At 35.5% G+C, this 22,784-nt stretch overlaps 2 protein-coding genes across 3 annotated transcripts; both read left to right on the top strand.

Moving 5' to 3' along the window:
* Window positions 1–3,287: 3,287 nt before the first annotated feature.
* LOC122589759 (actin-related protein 2/3 complex subunit 2A) lies at window positions 3,288–16,160 on the top strand. The gene is made up of 10 exons (XM_043762085.1): window positions 3,288–3,615; window positions 4,755–4,821; window positions 4,992–5,199; window positions 6,275–6,444; window positions 8,165–8,242; window positions 13,294–13,426; window positions 13,507–13,598; window positions 13,806–13,862; window positions 15,430–15,498; window positions 15,586–16,160. The coding sequence occupies exons 1-10, from the start codon at window positions 3,554–3,556 to the stop codon at window positions 15,619–15,621; spliced, it is 972 nt and encodes a 323-aa protein (XP_043618020.1). The 5' UTR covers window positions 3,288–3,553; the 3' UTR covers window positions 15,622–16,160.
* A 1,797-nt stretch (window positions 16,161–17,957) lies between these two features.
* On the top strand, window positions 17,958–21,720 carry LOC122588798 (leucine-rich repeat receptor-like serine/threonine-protein kinase BAM3). Of its 2 annotated transcripts, none has more exons than XM_043761004.1 (2): window positions 17,958–20,681; window positions 21,273–21,389. In XM_043761004.1, the coding sequence occupies exons 1-2, from the start codon at window positions 18,017–18,019 to the stop codon at window positions 21,296–21,298; spliced, it is 2,691 nt and encodes an 896-aa protein (XP_043616939.1). In that variant the 5' UTR covers window positions 17,958–18,016; the 3' UTR covers window positions 21,299–21,389. The 2 variants fall into 2 exon arrangements, with proteins under 2 accessions (XP_043616939.1, XP_043616938.1); XM_043761003.1 differs by having other exon boundaries at window positions 17,992–20,681; window positions 21,227–21,720.
* Window positions 21,721–22,784: the final 1,064 nt, after the last annotated feature.

Raw genomic sequence — 22,784 nt, forward strand, 5'->3', positions numbered from 1 at the left:
ATGTAGTTATTGTATGTTGGTAGTGCAGATATTTTAACATATACTAACACGGCACTCGCATAATGTGGCGACGGGAATGGTGTGGTGAGGGTGACACATGTCAATGGAGGCAACTATTGGTAGCGGTGACAGTATCGAATGATGTTGGTTAAATTATTTTAAAAATAAGAGCATGATGTGTAAATTAGTATGATAAGTGTTTATGGTGTAAATTAATTCATTATGGGCATTGAGTAATTTTTAATTACCCTATCCATTAAAAAGACGTTACTAAGGACAATTAGGTCATTTCTAATGTTATTTTATTGTAGTTATTTTCTAAAATGAAGGGAGCCAAGAAATTCTAATAATAATAATAATAAAAAAGAGTTTAAGGGGTAAATTATTACATTAAAGTTGAAAGTGTAAATTAAATCATCAAAACAAATTGAGTGATTTCTTATAATTCATTTTAGATCCGGGATTTTGTTAAGAGCAATTAAGCTATTTATAACATAAGTTTTGTGCAATTATTTTTTAAAAATAAAAGAATAGATAATTTTTTCATATAATATAATATAATAAATATGGGTAAAAATCGAGAGAGAATGTTCTTAAGGAGAGATTGAAGAGAAGGTCCGGTTTTTTATTTCTTTTAGCCCGTTTGTTTGATTTTTTTTCATTTTTTCACTTTTTTTATTCTTTTTTTAATTAACTCAATCCATGAAAAATTAAATTTTTTTTTCAAAGGTATGGCATCACGCTTAATGTGTGTATTGAAAAAAGCCTTGCACGAGTAAGATGGATCAATTGATAACAAGTCAGCTTTAGCATCGCGGCCACAAAACTCTTCTATCTCATCCAAAGCATCAATCACCTGTCTTTTTGTTGTACTGTGAGCGACTTTCCAGAACATACCTTTCATTGTATCACCCGGGAACCTTCGCTGCCAATTAGTTAAAACATGTCTTGCACAAAGCCTATGTTCAACGTTTCAAAAGATGAAATCAATAGCTGGAATCAAACCCTGTGTCAGATAAAAATGAATAGTTGTGTAAAACTAGACAAAAGTTAACCGAAATAGTAGAAAAGTATGTTACTAATTAGTTTCATACCTTTTGTTGATCGGATAATATACTCCATCCGTTTCCATCAACCATACCCAAGTCTTCTTGAGTTTTTATTTTTAACCTCTACAACGACCCACGCAATAGAAAACATTTGATCATTCGCATCTCGACCGACTGCACTTAGAATCTCACCCTTTACATCACCTTTAAGAAACCAACCGTCCACCCCAAATATTCGTCTACATCCCTCTAGAAACCTTCGTTTGCATGCATCAAAACAAAAATACATCCTCCTAAATGTGTTATATGTCAAGTCTGGACTAGGTTCACTATCAATAACTATTGTGCTTTGAGGATTTTTAGTTAGCAATTCTAAAGCATAGTCCCTCAACATTCCATTTTCTTGAGGGATATTACCATCAAGTTCACCTTTGATTTTCTTCGCCTTTTTACATAGATGCACATTAACATTAACCTTCAAGTCGCTTTTCACCTTCTCTTTCAAATCCTTAAGTTTAAGCCTATGTGTCTCCATGATGGTTTTCTGAAACTTAAATGCAATATATCTTGCACTTACTAACTTCGACTTCCAGCTTTTGTTACATTTATGTTTATTTCTTAATCTCTTAATTTGAAATTGATCCAAATTTTCATGATGCCTATATATGAAAAGGGTAGCCATCTCTACATTTAACTTGTAATCTTTTTCTATCACTCTTCTTAAACCACAAATTTCAATGATGAAAAACAGGGTACTCAACACATGCCTCCTTCAGCTGTTCTACATCATCAAACATTAACCCAACTTCAAACATAGGGGGGATTTTCTTCGGATCAAACTTCGCCTAAACCTAATATTAGGTATGGAACCTTCACCACCCTCATCAATTTCCGAGTCAATTTCCCCACCATCATCGGAATTTATGTACTCGGTTTCATATCCATCAACTCTCTCTTGATTTTTGTTAGAAGAATCGTCCGTTTTCATATCTTTGTGAGATTCCTCATCAGTCGAAAGTACAAAATCATCATCTTCTTCAATGTTATTGTCATCATCATGATCAATGGGATTGGCATCTACCTTTTTTATTCCATCGTCTACATTTTTTGTTTCATCATTTGTCATTCTTGTTTCATCATTAGGTATCAGTCTAGTTCCCTTCCCAACAGCTTCACATCTGCTTCACCAACTCTTGGATTAAAATTGCTATATTCCTCGCCATGTTCTAAGAAAAAAACACATCCCTTATTTGAATGACACAACAAGAAACCTGCCCAGGCCGTTTCGGAATCATGTATATGCTTCAAATCCTCATGAGCATTTATTATGGTTCCTAATGTTTGTTGTTGGTAAACCTTTTTGACATTCTCATACCGAAAGCTTCTTATAAATTCTACAAACCGATACCAACATGTAAAGTAATCAAAACTCTCATATGTCTCCACTCTACCCCCTCGTATTTGAATGGCATAAAGCTCAAGTTTCTACCAACATGAAAAGTGTATTTGAATATTATCACTTGTTCACCCATTCTTCAATAAAAAAGAAAGCATATACAAAAATATCACATAAAGATCACGAAACAAATGTGATTAAATTAACAAATATCAAAATCGTAAAAAAGAGGCATTTCAATATCACTTAAAAAGTTTGTTTAGTAAATTCTAATTAAGTATATGACAAAGAAAACAACTACCTTAACAAAAAAAAAAATTAAACACTGGTTGAAAAAAAAACTCAAAGTGAAAAACAAAGATAAAACCTGATTTTAATTGTTACTTGTGTATTTGAAGGCACCGATTTTTAGATTTGTTTCACCATTTGCTATCTTTTTCACAGAGCTGCTTGTTTATGTAGGAAGAAAACACCGATTATTAGATTTGTTTCACTATTTATTATCTTTTTCACAGAGTTGCTTGTTTGGGTGAGAAGAATACACTGATTATTAAATTTGTTCAATCATTTGCTATCCTTTTGGTGGAAAGATATGTTTGTCGATTGATATATCCTACTTTGGCCGAGAACATATTTCTAATCAGCAAATCGATTGATATACCCTTCTTTATTCCTAGTCAGCAACCCAATCTTAATCAGCAACACACTCATCCACAAAATTGTACCTAGGTATTAGTTAAAATATGACAAAATTAATCTTTACATTAATTTAGAGGGCAAATTTACCCTTTTAACCTAATACAAATGACAAAGTAACGTGTAGGAAAATCAAAGAGGGGAAAATTTATATTCTCCATCTCCAATTCCAATATTCCATCGTCGTCTCTTTTTTAATAACACAATCAAAATTGATCATCGTTTCCGTCTCACCCCCCTTGTATACATATATACATATAATACAGATTCCGTAGTGATTGAAGGAGACGGAAGTTGATCACTGCATCTCCACACACATTATCATCATTATTTCAAGATATTGAATTGATGATGTGTAGAGATGCGTGAGTATACATATAGATATAGATATATAGATAGATAGATACAGACGATGATATTACTTCAGTCTCAGTCTAGATATCTCCTACAGATCTTAACTAACCGCCTTCACAAGTAATTATTTCCTCTATATCTATTAATCTATCTCTATCTATATCTATCTTATATTCGCTTACTCTCTTTTCTGCATTTATTTAGTTTGTATATCGAAATGTTATTGTTTTTCGATAATTCCGTATACGGTACATGCTTGAAACCCTAGCTTTGACTATATCAATGGATTTTTTTCACATTGTGGATTTTAGGTGTGACTGTAAGTAAGTTAGCATTTCATTATGATGTCTAATATCTGAACATACAATTGAATAGAAAAGATTGGGGTGAAGTCCGGTATTCCGTCCCTTGCATAAGTGATTTTTTTAGGAATATTTTGGCGTAATTTAGGAGTAGGGATATATACGGTTTGTTTTTAAGGAAGAAAAGAAATGAAACTTGTAATGCTGCAAAGGCGAATCGGTTTTGAGGATTCCTTGATTGTTTTAGCCTTTTAGGACGTCTGGCCATTTTATATTTATCTATTTTGAATGTGTTATGATGGTAGTGACAGTATTAGAGGTTGCTGATAATGGCGGTTTAAAATGATAAGAAATATGTATGCAGTCTCATGAAATGGGAATTGGGATAGATATTGATGGTAGATTGTTATTCTTTGTTAAGATCCTGACCAATTGTTATACGTAAAGCTTGTTGATGTTTTTCGCCGATGTGTAGAATCTGGAATGGGTTTAGCCATTTAGTAGCAGGTGGATAGTGGTTTTTTTTCTTCTATTTTTTTTTTTTTTTTTTTTTCTGTCAGACCAACTGGTTACCTTTTGTGAATACAAGTTTGAATAGAAGAATACTATTTACCCTTATGGAATGACCGGGACATACGTTAGAAGTGATTGTTTTTACCATCAGGTTAGTCCGTCGTGGCTTGGTTATACATTTACCATCAGTTTAAAGAGGCAAAGACTACTTTCAACAATTTGGGATTTTTGTTTGATGTTCCTTTATGACTTTCCATGCTCTTTGGCATTTTCCGAACACAATAGCTTCATTTTTTGTTAATGATCCTCCAATATATTTGTGGATTTAAGGCATGGAGACTTATCCCCTAGTCATTTTTCTAAAGTAGATGTTATGTACACTGTAGCTTTAGATGTACCCTATCATCTACCACAGTTAGTAACTTCTCTTTCTTTGTCCTACAGTATCGAGAAAGGAGTTGAGTTGGACTGCCATTGGGTTGAATTTGATGACATTCGGTATCATATTCAGGTTAGCCACACAATATTGTTCACATGCTTTCTTAAATTGAATAATTGAATAATACGGGAAATATACTTGATATTGTTAAATACGGATGATATGTTATACTTATCTAGTTATTGAACTTCAAGAACTAGAATGTTTGATGGTCAGCGCACTGACTCATGTAATTCTTACAGGCATCAATAAAGAATCCACATCTTCTGCATCTATCAGTATCACTCCCGACTCCACCTCCAGAAACTGCCTTCTCAAACGGACTTCCACTTGGCGCCATTGAGGCTATAAAAGCGGCTTATGGGACAGTTGTTCATATTCTTGATCCTCCAAGAGATGGTTTTAATCTCACAGTTAAACTTAACTTGTCCAAACTTCCTCCAAATGAAGGTTTAACGAGTTCCCTTTCTGAGGTCATATTAAGTTTGCATCGACATAAAATTATTGCTACCAATTGCCTAGATTGTTCATGATTTATTTATCTTTCAGATTTCCGTTTTGTTTCTGGCTTATTGCTTATATGTCAGTATCTGCATGACTGCATTTCATCCTTAATTATGCTCCTCCCTTCTTTCATGCATGATCATCTAAATAAACATGTTAACAAAACATGTAGATACTAGTTAGTTACATGTACTATATGATGTTTAAGTACGTTGAGTTCAACTATCGTTTGGTGTCATTCTCCTTTACCAAACTGACCGAGGTTAATTGCAATCTGTTGCCGTAGTGTGACATGGGGATTAATTTAAAATTTTAAATGTTTTGTCCATCCAACTGTTTGCATAAGAGCAAGTACTAGTGTGGTAACATTCTGAAAAAACATTTCAAAATGCTGATGATTACTCTATAGATTATAAGTTCTTGCAAGGTTCATATCTTATTTGAAAACAATTTCTAGGAGCCACACATACTTTCATAGCAGATTTATACGGTTTACATGGAAGGAGATCTTTGTGTAACCCCGTGGAATTGTGGTTAACCAATGGTGGAGTGAAACCCAAAAGAAGGAAGTTTGGCAAGGTTGTCATACTTTAAGTTTAGGACGAGATGTAGATACATAAGCTTATTATCATCATGAATTCATGTTCCATCCATCTATTCTTGATTGAGTTGGAGTCACGATCTTGATTAATTTGTCAATGGCACTAAATGTCCTATCCTTAATGATTCCTTATAGCTCACATCCCCATTTGTTGTGATACCATTTCTCATCATTTTACCTTTATCACGTGTGACTTGAAAAACATTATACGAGGATCTATGGTTACTGCTGATAACATTTGTGTCTAAACAACAGGATTTTTAAAGTGCTGCATATAGATATATATACACATGTGTGTGTGTGTGTATCTGAACAGTAATGCTTACATTCTGTATACTAAATAGTTGATAACATGCGTATAATTTCCTTGATTAGAGGTGATAAATGGTAAAATGATACTGTTACTTCACGATGTTGCAGAGAATAGACAAGCGCTTTTGGTTAAAATTGCATCTGTGAGGGAGGTGGTAATGGGTGCTCCATTACGAGTAATTTTGAAGCGCCTAGCATCCAGGTCTGTGCCTTCCAGTGCTGGAGTTCTTGTCCCCCTTGTGCACCGACCAAATGAATCATTCTTTCTTCTTCCACAGGTGCTATATTATATCTGTATAAACGAGTCTATTTATAAATAATGGTTGGCTTATTGCTTCATATAACATGATAACGGTAGCTGCTTACTCTTGATAGTTTATCTGATCAATGGGATCAAACTCACAGATCATGTTTGTAGTCAAGGGCCTTTTTCAATCCCAGTAGTTGGAAGTGTTGGCGGCACATTATAGATTAACAATATATTTTTCGAATCATGTCAGATTAAATAACAAAACACATACTGATTAGGAAGTTCATTAAGCAAACTTAATGAATCCTCAATAGTAAATGTGTACAAATTCTAAAGCCATTGACAAACTCAGCAATATGTAGCACTTAAGTAAATTTACAAAGGGAAATTGGATAACGTTTATTAGGTTTCATCCTATTATCTATTACGTTATTGAGCATTCACCAGTTGGCATTGCAATATTAGGTGTTGCAAACCACTCAGGTGACACTCCTTTAGAATTGGATCTGTATTCAGATGCGTTATGGAGGGTTTTGTTTTTATTTTATAGAAGCATCAGATTAGTGGTGTAGGTATTATCTGTTGATGCTGTAACCTAATATTCTCTTCCAGAGTGATTGAGATTTGTGACTTCTCTAAAATTAATTAGCTTTTAGAAGAAGCCATTGTAGTAGCGTACGTCTAAAAGCACATTTTACATGGATAACATAGAACATTTGTTACCACTAAGCTTTGCTACAGATTTCTTTATAATGGTTATTTTTGAAAGCTAAAGGTAAGAATGTATAAAGCTTACTAGTACCTTTCCATTGATGAATTCATGTGTTTGATAAATACATAATTGTTTGATGAAAGTTCCTGTTGTGAGAGTCACGCATCTTCTCTTTGGGGCTAAAGTTGCCTACTTGCCTGAAACCTTGAAGCTTATTGCCTTAGATGATTTAAATTCTAGAAGTGAAATTTATCTGCTGAAAACGGGATCTAGTTGCAGATAGAATTGCATATAGTTCGTACATACAAATGCTATAACTAATTATTGGTAAGTTTAGATTGCTAGTTTTATGTTTAGAATTGACTCCCAGATTCATTATTTCACTACAAATTTGTATGAATTTGTTGATTGGTTATATTATTTGCCGCGTTAAGCCGAAGACTGTGCTACTAACCATTACTGTTAGCTGTCTCTTTCGGTTAAGCGGAGGAGTTTTATATAAGCAAATAAGTTGAAAAGAATTACATCGTTGAAGTTGTTGCTTTTGATGAATATCCTAAAAGCAAACTAAGGGTAGAAAAAACTAGAGTAGGATTGGCTCACTTTAGATTTCTTTCCTAAATAATATTGACCCAGATCTCAAAAACTAAAGACCCTGACTGAAAAGTTCTAAACTAGGTAATATCTTATACAAAAAATAGCCATTGCATCAATTATGATGCTAAGTCAAGATCAAGCATTATCAAAAGTATAGAGAACAACACTAAATGTAATTCAGACTTGGTACTGGGCAAGAATGTGGCCACCAAGTAACGAGGACATAACTGCCGCTCACATTACAAGGATGAAGTTTTGGACCCAGCGATTTGCAAGAGTCATTTCTTTTTCTAGGTTGTTACTATTGAAATGCGAGCTTAGGCCTCTTTAATTAGTAATGATGTCATGAACAATCATGATCTCATGATGTGATATTTTGGTACCATTTATAAATCATTTGCTTAAAATTATACTAAATACATGTTGAATATCGTGGCAGGTAGAAAAGGCGACTGTTGTGTTTCCTATGAGATTTAATGATTCCGTTGATACCGTACTTGCAACATCATTTCTACAGGTAATTACAAAAGTGTTTTGGTTATTGTTTGCTATGTAGAAGGCAATAAATTGTGTAATGCTATGTTTCTGGATGTAGAGGACTTGATTAGAAAGATCTCATAACTCTCGAAATGGAGAGAGTGACCCGTTTATACATATAAGTCAAGAGAAATGAGGAATGCATAAAGAGATTTCTAGAACTTTAGTGATAAGAAGAATCTAATCACTTTTTAGAAATTAGTATCATAATTACTGAAAACAAGAGACGCCTAAGAATAGTAACTAGGTTCTTGAACATGGCTATCCAACAAGGATCCCTAAGTTTTTTATACTGTATCTGGGTAAGGCTTTTGTAAAAGTATCCACTGGTTGTTTATGGATGACATGTACTGGTATTTCCGGACTGCAAAGTCATTGCTGTGCTATTTAGGTTGGTCGCGCGGCTATTGACTTAGCTTAGTTAACACCGTCTTTAGCCAAATACCGCTACAAGTTCCATAGCAGAATGTTCAAATCTAGCTTTTGCACTACCCTAGGCTACGAAAACTTCATTTTTTATTACTTCAAGTTTCTAAGTTTCTATCAAGGTATATGCAGTAGTTCGTATTTGGCCTTTTAGACATCAATGATGTAGCCCGATCTACATCATTTGCCGGACTTTATGTTAGACATTGAAGGATTTGCTATATGGTCTCTAGAAGAGTCCTTTGTTAGTTTGTATATTTGATCACTATGCATCTTATATCAAACCTTGTATGTGATAATCAAGTGCCCCTCTAGTAGTCTAGTAGTCTAACTATATTGTTGGTTGGTTTGAGATCTTATGCTATTGATGTTTTAAAGGGTCCATAGCTGTTGACTGCTTGCACCATACTATCATAGCATCCCCCTTTCAATTAACAGATTTTACATATATTTCTTGTATGTCAGAAAGGTCTGTTTGTTTAAACTGGATGTTCATATCTAGGCTGAGCTTGAGCATAGGTCTGTAATCTCCATCTTGTTTACTATAACGTGTTAGGCGTGAAGTCCTTGTATGGGCTTGTTTTAATTCGGGCCGGCTGGCTTTTATTTAAGCCTTAATTAAAAGGCTGGTTCTAATTAGGTTTCTTGGGGACCAAGTTTGTAAACCCTAGCTGTCTCCTATATATACTGGTCTATTGTATTGTAATTCGGTGTCATTGAACCCTAGTTGCAGCCGTGGATTAGTTCACACACTTTGTGTGAGATACCACGTTATATTCTCGTGTTCTTCTTCTTTATTTTCTGTTTTGCTTCCGCTGTGCAACCCAACTGTTCCTAACAAGTGGTATCAGAGCTTAGGCTGCTTTGATTCTGTTCGTGGCTGCTGAATTCGCGATTAAGGGACTGTTTTCTGCCCCTTTGTTCGCTGATCTTGTTCTGCTACTGATCAGATCTGTTTCTGAGATCAGTTTGATTGAAATTCGGTTGTGGCTGCTGCTGTTACTGTTCGGTTTTGATCTGTTCTGGTTCTGTTCCTGCTGTTCTGCTGCTATTGCTGCTGTTTGCAGTTTTCTGCTGCTGCTGGAACTGCTGCTTTCTTCCTGTCAGATCTATTTGAAGCTGGTTTGCAGCTGTTGCTGCTGTTCCGCTGCTGTACATCACCAAAAACCGCCGCTGTTTGCAGCCGACTGCTGCTGTTGATCTCGGGTTTAGGGTCTTCGTTTTGTTTTTTTTTGGGGGGGTGTTGTTGACTGATCGTTTGGAAGATATAAGGTTGCTGTTATTGTTTTTTTTTTTTGTTTGATTCTTGTTGGCGGGTGTTAATCAACTAAGTTGAAGCCGGGTAACTTTGGTTATTTATTTTTCGTTTGTCATTATGGCTGAAGACGGAAAAGTTGTGATTGAAAAGTTTGACGGTTCGGATTTTAGTTGGTGGAAGATGCAGATTGAACCATTACTTGGTCAAAAGGATCTGGACATGGTTCTTGGTAAAAAACCGGAGAAGATGAATGAAGAACAGGCAGCTCTTTGGGATACGAAGGATAAGAAAGACAGAGGGGTTATTACACTGAGTTTGATGAGAAACGTGGCTTACAACATCATGTCTCAAACTACTGCCAGTGGTATGATGTCGGCGTTGTCAAATATGTATGAGAAACCGTCTGCTGCTAATAAGGTATTCCTGATGAGAGAGCTATTTACCATGAGAATGAAAGAGGGGAGCTTAGTAACCGAGCACATTAACAAATTGAACTCGATCATGTCCAGATTGTCTTCTGTTGAGATAGAGTTTGATGATGAGACTAAGGCTGTACTATTGCTATCTTCATTGCCAGATAGTTGGTCCGGGACGGTGACAACTATTACTAGCTCGGTGGGAACCGATGATATGACATTTGAAAAGATTCGCGATTTGGTATTGGGTGAAGACATTCGCCGGAGGGGTACTCAGTCGGGATCTTCTTCTGAGATGTTACATGTTGGCAAGAAGGGGAACAGCAGGAATAGTGGCAAGGGTCATGGCAGGAGTCCATCTAGAACTCGGCCAAGTGTGCGTTGTTGGGACTGCAACGAGACAAGGCATCTTAGGAGTTCGTATCCTAATAATAATAACTCCGATCAAGGTTTGAATTCTGCTTTTAAGAGTGCTTCTGATTCAGATGATGGTGATGCACTGGTACTTAGTAGTGTGGAACCTTGGGTCATGGATTCTGGTGCATCAGTTCATGCCACCCACAGTGCTGATTGCATGCAGGATGTTAAAATGGTCAATTTTGGCAAGGTTAGGCTTGAAAACGGTAAGGTTCTTGATGTGACTAGCATAGGTAATGTTGTCTTGGATACTTCTTTCAGTACTACCTGGACTTTGCTTAACGTGAGGGTCGTTCCAGAGCTAAAGACAAGTTTAATCTCTATTGGGCAATTGGATGATCTGGGTTTTGATGTGAAGTTTGGTGGAGGGAAGTGGACAGTGTTCGAGAAACATCGAGTTATTGCTAGCGGTTTCATGAAAAGTTCGTTGTATTGTGCCTGTTTCGTCTGGGGAAGTGACCACCCCTGTTAAGACGAACGCCAAAGTTGGAATCGCTGATTCGGTAGTTAAACGAGTTTGGTCGACGGTAAAGAACTCCGGGACTCCAGGTAATCTGCTTGAGCGTATTCGGAAGTCTAAACGTGTACGGGAGTTTCGTGACAGTGGGAGTAGCTCGACACAGTCAGGGAATCTACGTTGGGTTCGAAAGACTAGGGATCCGAATGAAATCTCTCCTGAGATACCGTCGTTGGAGAGTGTTCCTCTAAGAAGTGTTGAATCTACTTTGTGGGAGTCAGATGGGATTGAGGATGTGAAGCTGATGTCTGGTAAGACCGTGTTGGGGCCATCTGAGGCTCCAACGGGGCCTTCTTTTTAATAAGTGGGGGTCCGCTGCAACTAGGTGTGCTATGGTTTGAAGTTTGGTTTGTTCGTTGAGCTGGACCTGTTCTTCTGTTCCATGTGTTTTTGGATTACTGTTTAGACCAGGATATTGTTTGCTTGAAAGGCGGGCTGAAGTTTTTCGCAAGGTCTTCAAGTGGGAGATTGTTAGGCGTGAAGTCCTTGTTTGGGCTTGTTTTAATTCGGGCCGGCTGCTTTTATTTAAGCCTTAATTAAAAGGCTGGTTCTAATTAGGTTTCTTGGGGACCAAGTTTGTAAACCCTAGCTGTCTCCTATATATACTGGTCTATTGTATTGTAATTCTGTGTCATTGAACCCTAGTTCCAGCCGTGGATTAGTTCACACACTTTGTGTGAGATACCACGTTATATTCTCGTGTTCTTCTTCTTTATTTTCTGTTTTGCTTCCGCTGTGCAACCCAATTGTTCCTAACATAACGTTGCTTAAGAACTTGTTTATAGCCTATATTTCTAAGTAATCCCATATAACTTCAACTTTTTTTTATCTATTTATTTTTAAAAAAATTTTTTTTTTTAGAACGGCATAAAGAATTTTTATGGACTACAATAATTTGGTCTCTTTGGACTACGATTAGTTTACTCGATCGTACGTGTATTGTTGTTTTACGTTCAAACACTTCACTTATGTCCCAGTCAAACTAGCCAATCTCACTACTATTTTGGGTGGTGGTACTGGCTGATTAAATCGTATTCCTACTCGTTATGACGTTATCTATAAATAGTGCTACTGAAGAAATATTAATTTTGGTTTGATTATATTACTTAGGAACTTGGGACATCTGTTATCATTGGCACAAGTTGTATTTGTTTTATAAATGTCGGATGTTCTGTTTGTGCGTAAAAACCTGAGTGAGAATGCTATATGGGACATGGGTAGAAACTCACATCATGTTCCACCTGCATTATGTTTTAAGTTGTTCTTTTTTTCAGAATTTTGAGCTATGTCACATCCATAAACACCTTTAGACCTCTATCTACATACTACATTTAGGTCTAACATTCCGTTTGGTATTTATCGCTCTTGGTCAATTGTCTAGAGATGACAATTGTTGATTTTTAGTTATTTGCAACATATTTTTGATGATTTTTTAGTGTTGGTTGCCTCATATACTTTGTTCTAGGACCTGAATATCTCTTTTTTATGTTAACTCGTGTTTCAATGAATAAAATTAGTTTGGAGTCTATACAAAACCTTACGGACGATGGAACGTTATATTGCTCAGAGGAGCTAGCAAAGTATATGGATATAGTCGGAATTAAGCACGAATCTTCTTGTTTATTTACTCTACAAAATAGAGTAGTTAGACATTAACTTGTAAACACTTGCTGATACCATGAAAGACATCTTACAGTTGCATGTTTGTTCTGGTAACCTAATGCTCTATGTCTAGCGTACTTGAAATGGGAATAATTACATCCATACCTGAATGTGGATGTTGACAAGGACATATTGGATATGTATCTTCTCAGCTTACACTTCTAAACCTGTTTTCTAAATTGCTTATTTTAACCTATTAATCTAACTTGCAACATGTTAGAACTCCTTTTTTTTGGAAACATTTACAAATGTTGTGTCTTGGTTGGAACAGTAATAGGTGTTCTTGGCCTAGTCAAATTGATGATATAAACTAAACATGTGTTTCATTTTTTCAGGAGTTTGTGGAAGCAAGGCGTAGTGCTGGACTTAATAATGCCCCTGCTTGTTTGTGGTCTTCTTCTCCCCCTAGTGAACTGAAGGACGCTCCTCAACAAGCATTGTCTGCAAATGCTGGTTTTGTTTCATTTGGTATTGCTGAAACCTTTTAGGGTTTTTATTTATATGTCAGCCACACATAAGCTAATTTATTGCGTGTTTGACAAATCCAGTTATCTCCCCACGCCATGTAGAAGGAAAAAAACTGGACAAAACCGTTTGGAATTTATCAACCTTCCATGCATATGTGAACTATCATGTGAAGGTGAGACTTCTGTTTTCTTTTCCTTAATTTTTTTGAATTCTTTCACATGTTCCACCTATACAGGGTGAACTATCATGTCATTTTACAATCATGAACCATTTTGTTCATGTGACTGACACCATGTATTTAAGAGTCAAACAAATACACAAACCAAAATGAACCCAGTGTTAACTGACACTTATTTTTTCTTTTGCATTTTGGTAACAGTGTTCAGAAGGCTTCATGCACACTCGTATGAGACGTCGAGTAGAATCATTAATCCAGGTAAGCTCTTGCTTATGCTTATGCTTATCCTTTTAGGCTTTCATTGTTAAATACTTAAATGCATTACCATGTTATCTTTTGAATTTATATATCACTTTTATTTGTTAGAGTATAGTTATCTTAAGAGTTCATTTTTTTCTTATTATCTTCTTAATTAATGCATATATCTGAAGGTTTTTTTTAACCAATGTTTGAAAGAAATGCCCTTATCATTCATGGTTTGAAAGCCTAACAGCTTCTAATACAAATGCAAGAATTCCTAGAACTCTGAGTGCACCGTTAATGGCATCATTAGTGTATATAAGTGAAGATAGAGAAAGAAAGGTGGGTGAAATGGTGGGAGTTGGACTTGGCCAACTTGGTTTGTTTATGCCTTGGGATAGTTTATGTGATAATGCAACATTGAGCTTATCTCATAATCTTCACAAATCACAATTGTCTCTTTGTTTTTTGTTGCGGATAATGATATCTTCGCATCCGTGTATGTTTTCTTAAAATTGTGAAGCTCAGCAAGAACACAGTGTCACTCAAGTAATAGGGTTAATCAGCCATGTTCACTCAAAGTAGGGGTAATTCTATATTTTTGAGGTAGGATTGGATTGTCATGGTTTGGGCTAGACCTGCCAATCGCAAGTCACGACCCTTGTATTAAAATTGAGCCAGTTTGGGACTTGGTAAAACTTTAGCTTCTGTGAGTTGTATTGTTCAATGGCAAAGTTGGATATAACGGGTCCAGCAGGCTGCAACAAAAATGCACTGCCACCACTTCCAACTGCCTGCCACCTCTGTTGCTACATATCTCGGTACTCTTATAACCACTGCCTGTGGAAGTGGATGAGTGGTGAACAATGATGTGAATCGATGGATAGGTTTTGAACAATGGTGGCCACCAATGTTTGGGAATTTAATGGGTGTTCTGGGCGGATTGCATTGAAAAGACGGATTTCTAGAGAAAAGGAGATGGGTTATTTTGGGCTTTAGCATTTTGGAACAGAACACAGTTTTATCATATGAATTAGTTTTGTTGCAATCTTTAATTTGATATAATTTAGTAAAATTTTAATTAATAAAAGGATAATATTGTATGAATAATATTTTAGTTTTTAAGTTTATAAACGTTAAAGCAATAAATTGTAGGAAGTCATCTTTAAAATATACTAACTATTAAAAAGTAGTGGGCCAATCCAATCCTACCCGCTCTTGACCCAAGCTGATTGGACTGTTTTTAAAAATGATCTTTTTTTACTCGGACCCGTTCTGAACTTAACCTTTTTGACGCGTTATGCAACCTTCCTGTTTTGCTACTCCTAATAGCGCTGAAGTTAAATAAATTTTGACCCTTCAATCCTAGCTGTGCACTTGATTTGGTATCTTGATTCAGCTTGATAGAGTTATCTACTTTAAAACATGTAACTTAGAGAAATGGAAACTGTGTAACCCAGCTCGTAGAACTCATTATGATCTGTTACACAACCTACCCATTTCAATTTCATTTTGCCTAGATTCACCACTTGATCACTTATGGTTTTAAAGTTGTATGCTGAGACATCTTTGCATTGTTCCTCAGGCCCTTGATCGTGCCAAGCCAGATGAAAATGCATCTATAGCAGCCCAAAGCAAATCCTTTAAAAGACTGGTTTGTGACTTATTTAATCATTGTTGGCTTCTAGGCTTGAGATAATTTTGACTAATCTGAGTTTTGTTTCAACCTTGTCTATCGCAGAGCATTGAAGACACACGGGGAAATTCACATTCGTAATGCGGGGTTCACTAGGATAGAAGTGCTAGCTGTTGCATTATTTGTGTTGCATTTTGCATCTGCAGTTGTGCTTATCCAAAATTTGATTCGTGCAGGCAAACATACTTTTCTTTTTCTCATTCGGAGTATATTCTTTGCTCAAGGTTGAAAGTGATGCATGAATACTTTTAACCCAATCTTTGTAAACGCCTTTTGTCTTCCGTAATTTTTCAGTATTATTTTTTTTACCAAAAATTATACCAATGCCAATAACTATCAGAAAAAAAAAAAAAAAAAAAAGAAAAAAACCTTTACTGAGGCAAAAGCGAGACCAAAATCCACAAATCAAAGGATTGTGTAAACTGTAAAGCGAGTGTGCATATATGACCAGTCGAGTCCTTTTCGTTATCACTAGATAACTGATGAAATGTGATGATGATGTATGTGCACATGTTAAGATTTTATGATGACAAATGGAAGTTTCCAAATATGATAATTGGTTGAATTTGTACAAATATCATCATTATTCATTATATATAATGTGCAGACATGGTTATCAAGTATTTGTTGCCACTGAAAATACTACTTATTCCATCTGCATGCATCCATTTGCCAACATTTTGGTTCCACACATATTATGGTTTTTCTCTTCATCTTTTCACTTCAACTTGCCTTTTAATCATGACTGTTTCATTTCTTATATTACAAATTTGTCTTTTTGAAGCATGTAAAGGAAAACAAGTGAAAGTTATGTAAATTTTTTTTAACACAAGATTTGTAGTGCTTATGGCTTTTGTCCCAATTGAAAAAGACTCCGATGGGACCAAATTGATATCTGTACATCAAAATATTCTATACAAGTTTCTGATGGCTTTGTCTTGATGAATCCTTGACCACATCATAATATTAGTTTCCCAAACCCACACAGACACAGGGCCATGCCAAAGGATGAATCCCAACAAAGTGTTGTAGAATAAAGACATTGCTTTTGCTTTTGCTTTTTCTTTTTGAGTGGCCTAAAGTGACAAGAGCCTGTTTTAACTATATTGGTTTTATGCTTGAAATACCAGTTTTTATTGATTATTATTGTAAGCAAGGTATTAGGGAGGTAGAATGTTGACGATCATTTTTTTTTTCTTTTTAAACAACAATGTTGACGATCATATATCTACCTCAAGGTAGAGGGACTTTTTTTTTTTTCTTTTTGAATAGCAATGTTGATGATCATATATCTACTCAAGGTAGAGGGACTGTTTCAAGAAAGCAAGAATAAATTTGTAACTTGTGTGTGCTCGCACACTTGTAAACATATGCATATATAAAGCATTTGTCAAAGCCAAAGAAAGCATTACAAGCATTTAAAACTTATAATTACATCAATTGTATAGCATAATTTTTTTTTTGGTGTATATAAGCATGTGATCAAGTATTCAACAAGTTGAAACATTCTACCCGTACTCAATGTATATTTTTAACTCTACATTTAAAAATTTAACGTGTATATGTATTACCTAGAGGTCTGTTAAAATTTAAAACCAAACATTATCTTTAGTGAAGAATTTTTAGGTGTTAAAGAGTGAAAATAATAGTATGTTGGAGGGAATTTTGGTGAATGAAAAGGTATCTTGGCAGTGGAAGTGCATCTTCTTTTGCTTTTACTTTACCTCATAAAGTTAAAGATGATCCTAAATCCCACAACATTTTTTTAAGAGGACAGGAATATACGTACATCTACAAGAACATCATTAGTATTTTGTGAGGATGCCAATTTTCTACATGATTTGTGACATGACATGATATAAACCGGTTTGGATTGACACTAAATAGATCTGTGTAATAACGAGACACGTTTAATATATGGGTTGAGTTTTGGTTGACATCTGTAACCTGTTACGTGCCAACCCGTTAAACTTAAGTAATTTTTATTTTAACGTTTGAATAGTTAGTGTCTGTTCGTCTCACTTATCGGCACTTATGCTGTTACGCCATTTGAATTTTCAGAGAACCACATAGGGAGGAAAATATTCTATTAATCCGCCAAACAAAACGACGATTAATATGAGTAACCTTATTTTTATATAGATTATATCATATCTTATTACTGTACTTATGTGTATCACAGATATAAATTCTGACTTATAAATTTTATCGCTTAGGTTGTGATTTAACATCGACTGGACTAACCTATTTATTAAGTAGGTTGGATGTAACATCACTACGTCAACCCACAACCCGTTATTCAGGACGTGACATGATTGCCACCTTATTTTGTATATATCAATTCCTATACTGTTATTTTTCTGACAAAAATCCAAACTTTGAACGCATGAAAGCAAATGTTTCAATCATCACTAGACCAATCTGTTTTATAGATTCTTCATCAAACCACATATAGTTCTTGTAAGACTTCATCACTATGCTTATTGCTTCCAAAATGAAGCTACCATTCTCACATTTTGTCTTCTTTCTCTTGTTCATTTGTAGTTGTCACTCCATTTCACATTACTCACTCAAGAAACAAGCCTCAATTCTTGTTTCTTTGAAACAATCTTTTGCAGTCACTAATCACCCTTCTTTGGTCACTTGGAACCTCTTGCATTATTCCTCACTTTGCTCAAATTGGACCGGAATCGTCTGTAACAACACAACATTCTCCATAGTCTCTCTCGACATATCAAATTTAAACCTCTCTGGCATTCTTTCACCTGTTATCAATCAACTACATTCACTAGAAAATGTCACAGTCCCTGGAAATGGTTTCTCGGGTCCATTTCCTATCAAGATTCATGAACTAAGACGACTTCATTTTCTCAACGTATCAAGTAACATGTTCAATGGAGGTCTAGAGTTTGATTTCACAACATTAAAGAATATTCAAGTTTTTGATGCTTATAACAATAACTTTTCGGGTTCACTTCCTTTAAGTATCACCAAGTTAACAAGCTTAACTCACTTAAACCTTGGTGGGAATTACTTTTCGGGAGAAATTCCTGCATCTTATGGAGATATGAAACTGCTCACATTTCTCCATTTGGGCGGTAACGACTTAAAGGGTTCGTTACCAAGGCAGCTTGGAAATCTGACCAGTTTAGAACAGCTTCTTTTGGGTTATTACAACCAGTTTGATGGTGGGATTCCTGTTGAGTTTGGAAAGCTAGTGAATTTGATTCATCTTGATCTATCAAACTGTGGACTAGACGGCGAAATCCCAAAAGAAGTAGGGAATATAACAAAGTTGGATACTTTATTCTTGCAGACTAATCGGTTAATGGGCTCAATTCCTTCTGAACTCTGCAATTTGGTTAGCTTAAAGATTCTTGATCTTTCAAATAATCAGCTCACTGGTGAGGTTCCTCCAGAATTATCTGCTCTAAAAGAACTTAAAACCTTGAATCTTTTTATGAATAGATTACATGGAGATGTCTCCATTTTTGTTGGAGAGTTACCAAATTTGGAGGTACTTAATCTTTGGGATAATAACTTTACAGGTAGAATTCCTCCAATGTTAGGATATAATGGTAAACTTGTACGTCTTGATCTTTCGACTAACAAGCTTACAGGAAGCATTCCAAAGCTTTTGTGCTTAGGAAGAAAGTTGGAAACTTTGATTCTATTCAATAACTTTCTTTTCGGGCCTTTACCAGATGATCTTGGTAAGTGTAAGTCACTTAGCAGAGTTCGAATGGGTCAAAACTATCTAAGCGGGTCGTTACCAAATGGGTTCTTGTACTTGCCATTGTTGTCTCTAGTTGAGTTACAAAACAACTATTTGGCAGGAAAGTTACAAGCATCAAACACAAATCCATCGAAGTTGTTAGCCCAATTGAATCTTTCAAACAACCGTTTTTCGGGTACTCTTCCATCTTCTTTTGGGAACTTCTCGGGACTCAAGATTCTTCTCTTGAATGGTAACAAGCTCTCGGGTGAGGTTCCATTAGAGATAGGTTGGTTAAAGAGTGTACTAAAGTTGGATTTGAGTAAAAACAATTTTTTTGGTCCAATCCCACTAGAAATCTCTCATTGTACTTCTTTAACTTACTTGGATCTTAGTCAAAATGAACTCACAGATTCAATCCCTTCTCAAATGTCACAACTTCACATACTAAATTACCTCAATGTCTCATGGAACCACTTGAACCAAACTCTGCCTATCGAATTTGGCTCCATGAAAAGCCTCACATCGGCAGACTTCTCTTATAACAACTTGTCTGGTTCAATACCTGAAACTGGTCAATATTCTCTTTTCAAGTCCACATCTTTTGAGGGAAACCCAAATCTATGCGGGTCGTTTTTAAAACGCCCATGTAATGACTCGTCGTCTACATCACCTTTACTAACCAACCATCAAGCTGATTACAAAACCACAAAGGTTCCTGCAAGATATAAGCTTCTTTTTGCTTTAGGACTTTTAGTATGTTCACTTGCATTTGTTATATTAGCAGTTATCAAAACACGAAAGATAAGATCAACATCACATTCTAAGTCAAAATGGAAGCTCACCGCGTTCCAAAAGCTGGAATTTGGTAGTGAAGATATCTTGGAATGCTTGAAAGATAATAACATTATCGGGCAAGGTGGTGCAGGTGTTGTTTACGGTGGAACAATGCCAAATGGCGAACAAGTAGCAATTAAGAAATTGGGAACAAGTAAAGGCAACAATAACGCCGGTGCACATGACAGTGGATTGTCTGCAGAAATACAAACATTGGGAAGTATTAGGCATCGGTATATAGTGAGGTTAATGGCACTTTGTTCGAATAAGGAAACAAATTTACTTGTGTATGAGTACATGCCTAACGGTAGTTTAGGTGAAGTCCTTCATGGAAAGAAAGGCGGGTGTGTTCTTAAATGGGATACAAGGCTTAAAATAGCTATCGAAGCTGCAAAGGGTCTTTGTTACTTGCACCATGATTGTTCACCTCTTATTATTCATCGTGACGTTAAGTCCAACAACATCTTACTTAGTTCAGATTTTGAAGCACATGTAGCGGATTTTGGACTAGCAAAGTTCTTGCAAGCAGATGGTGGTGCATCAGAGTGTATGTCTGCTATTGCTGGTTCATATGGCTATATTGCTCCAGGTATAGCTCTTCGTTTACTCTTTGTTATTGGTTTGTTATATCAACGATCACTTATGTTCTTGAATTATCTGGTTTGATTTGGATGGGTTGAGTAAGAGTTGACCCAAACATTTTCGTTCAACATATAACAATCTTTTTCAAATATAAGTGTAACAAATGTGTTACAAATTTTGTAAAATTCAAGTTATAATCCAACATGTTGAGTGAAATGACACTTTCAAGTTTCAACATGTTGTATCTAGTCCTATTTTACATATATTTGACCCATTATATATAAACAAGATAACCTATATCTATCTATCTACTTATTTATAGACTAAATAAGTCAAACTTTAGATGATCTGAATTTAGACCTATAAAACTGTTATAAAAACATGCATGTGAAAGTATCAAGATTGGGGATTTAAAAGCTTTCACTTTCTCTTAATTCTATAAAGTTTAAAGTGTATGGTATATGGAAATAGATCTCCTTTCACTTTCACTTGCACTTCACATTGGTTAAGAAAAAATTGTAAAATTTAACAATATGGGATTGGTGGTGACAGAATATGCATACACATTAAAGATTGATGAGAAGAGCGATGTTTATAGTTATGGAGTGGTACTACTGGAGCTAATCACAGGGCGAAAGCCGGTAGGGGACTTTGGTGAAGACGGATTGGACATTGTTCGTTGGTCGAGAATGCAAACAAATGGGAAGAAGGAAGAAGTAGGGAAGATCTTGGATGAGCGGCTTAAGAAGGCTCCTATCGACGAAGCAAAACAAGTGTTCTTCGTGGCAATGTTATGCATACAAGAACACAACGTCGAGAGACCAACCATGAGAGAGGTGGTTCAAATGCTTGCACAAGCTAAGAAACCCAACACATTCCAAATGCATTAGTTTTGTATCCATTTTGAAAGATTTGGAATTGAGTATAATGTAAGTGTTGATTAGAGGTTATGAAATGAAGGGGTGTTAATGCATATAGACCATCAAAAACGAATTCATTGATACGTTGATTTAAGATATCGTATTGAAACTAATGTTATAAAACCACATTATTGGAGTCACTTATTATTATGTTGAACAAATTCTCAATTTTAAAATGTTCGGGTTTAATTCAAGATTTTAAATCTTAAAATCAAATTCAGAGGACACATAGTGACCTTTACAAAAATAGTAGATATACAATATACGAGTATATACCAAATAAGAAACAAAGATATCCTTGATTGGATCATTGGAGTGGTTACAGTTCCTGTTTTAAATTAAGGTCTCATGTTTTAATCTTGGCAAAGGCTATTTATTTAGATTTATTTTGAATTTCGTTTACATAACTGGGCCACTAACCCAAACTATTTGCAAATTTAATTGGATCAGCAACTCAGTACTCGGTCCATGAAACTAATTGCAATCTAAACAATTCATTCCAGGCCCATCAAATTAATTGCATTTCACATTTGCAAATAGAATACCTTTTGATGGATGCAAGATGGATACCTTTTGATGGATGCAAGATGAGTGAAGTCTTAAAGGGGGTGTTTGGTAGGAAGTAATCATAAAGAATGGAAATGTAATAGAGAATGGAAATAGTGAGAAAGAAAATTAGTATTTGGAAAGAGAATGGATTTCGTTGTTTGGAACCCACAGAGAATGGATATATATAAAAAAAAAAAAATTTAAATAATAATACATTTATTACATATAACATCTTTAAAAAAAAAAATTTCATTCTCACCCATTTGTAGAGAATGGAGAGAGTGGAATCAATTCCTCTTTCTCCATTGCAAACAAACAAAAGAAGTCTTTCTCATTCCTTTCTCTCCTTTCCATTCCATCATACCAAACACTCCTAAGTGTGCAACATGACTAATTGACTATTCCTTATGATTTATGGTCCATAACACCATAGTTGATGAGTATAAAAATTTGGAATCTCACACTGTCTACTATGTTGTAACCTTGATTGCATAGTAATCCATTCTTCCAAGTTCCAACTTTAGTTTTTCTTGTTACCACTGAGACTATCACAGTTACCAGTATTTCCACTAGTCGGCTATAAGAAACTTCAAATCTGCCAATGGGGTTGGTGACTTTAGGGTTTTTCACCAAGATTTAAA

The sequence above is a fragment of the Erigeron canadensis genome, chromosome 2, assembly GCF_010389155.1.
Source record: "Erigeron canadensis isolate Cc75 chromosome 2, C_canadensis_v1, whole genome shotgun sequence".
In the NCBI taxonomy this organism is placed as follows: domain Eukaryota; kingdom Viridiplantae; phylum Streptophyta; class Magnoliopsida; order Asterales; family Asteraceae; genus Erigeron; species Erigeron canadensis.

Bases quoted from the DNA above. Each gene is read 5' to 3' on its own strand.
- LOC122589759 (XM_043762085.1), top strand. From the start codon at position 3,554: ATGATATTACTTCAGTCTCAGTCTAGATATCTCCTACAGATCTTAACT. The intron at 4,822-4,991 runs GTTAGCCACACA...TAATTCTTACAG, and splicing joins ACATTCGGTATCATATTCAG to GCATCAATAAAGAATCCACA. The intron at 8,243-13,293 runs GTAATTACAAAA...TCATTTTTTCAG, and splicing joins TTGCAACATCATTTCTACAG to GAGTTTGTGGAAGCAAGGCG.
- LOC122588798 (XM_043761003.1), top strand. From the start codon at position 18,017: ATGCTTATTGCTTCCAAAATGAAGCTACCATTCTCACATTTTGTCTTC. The intron at 20,682-21,226 runs GTATAGCTCTTC...TGGTGGTGACAG, and splicing joins ATATGGCTATATTGCTCCAG to AATATGCATACACATTAAAG.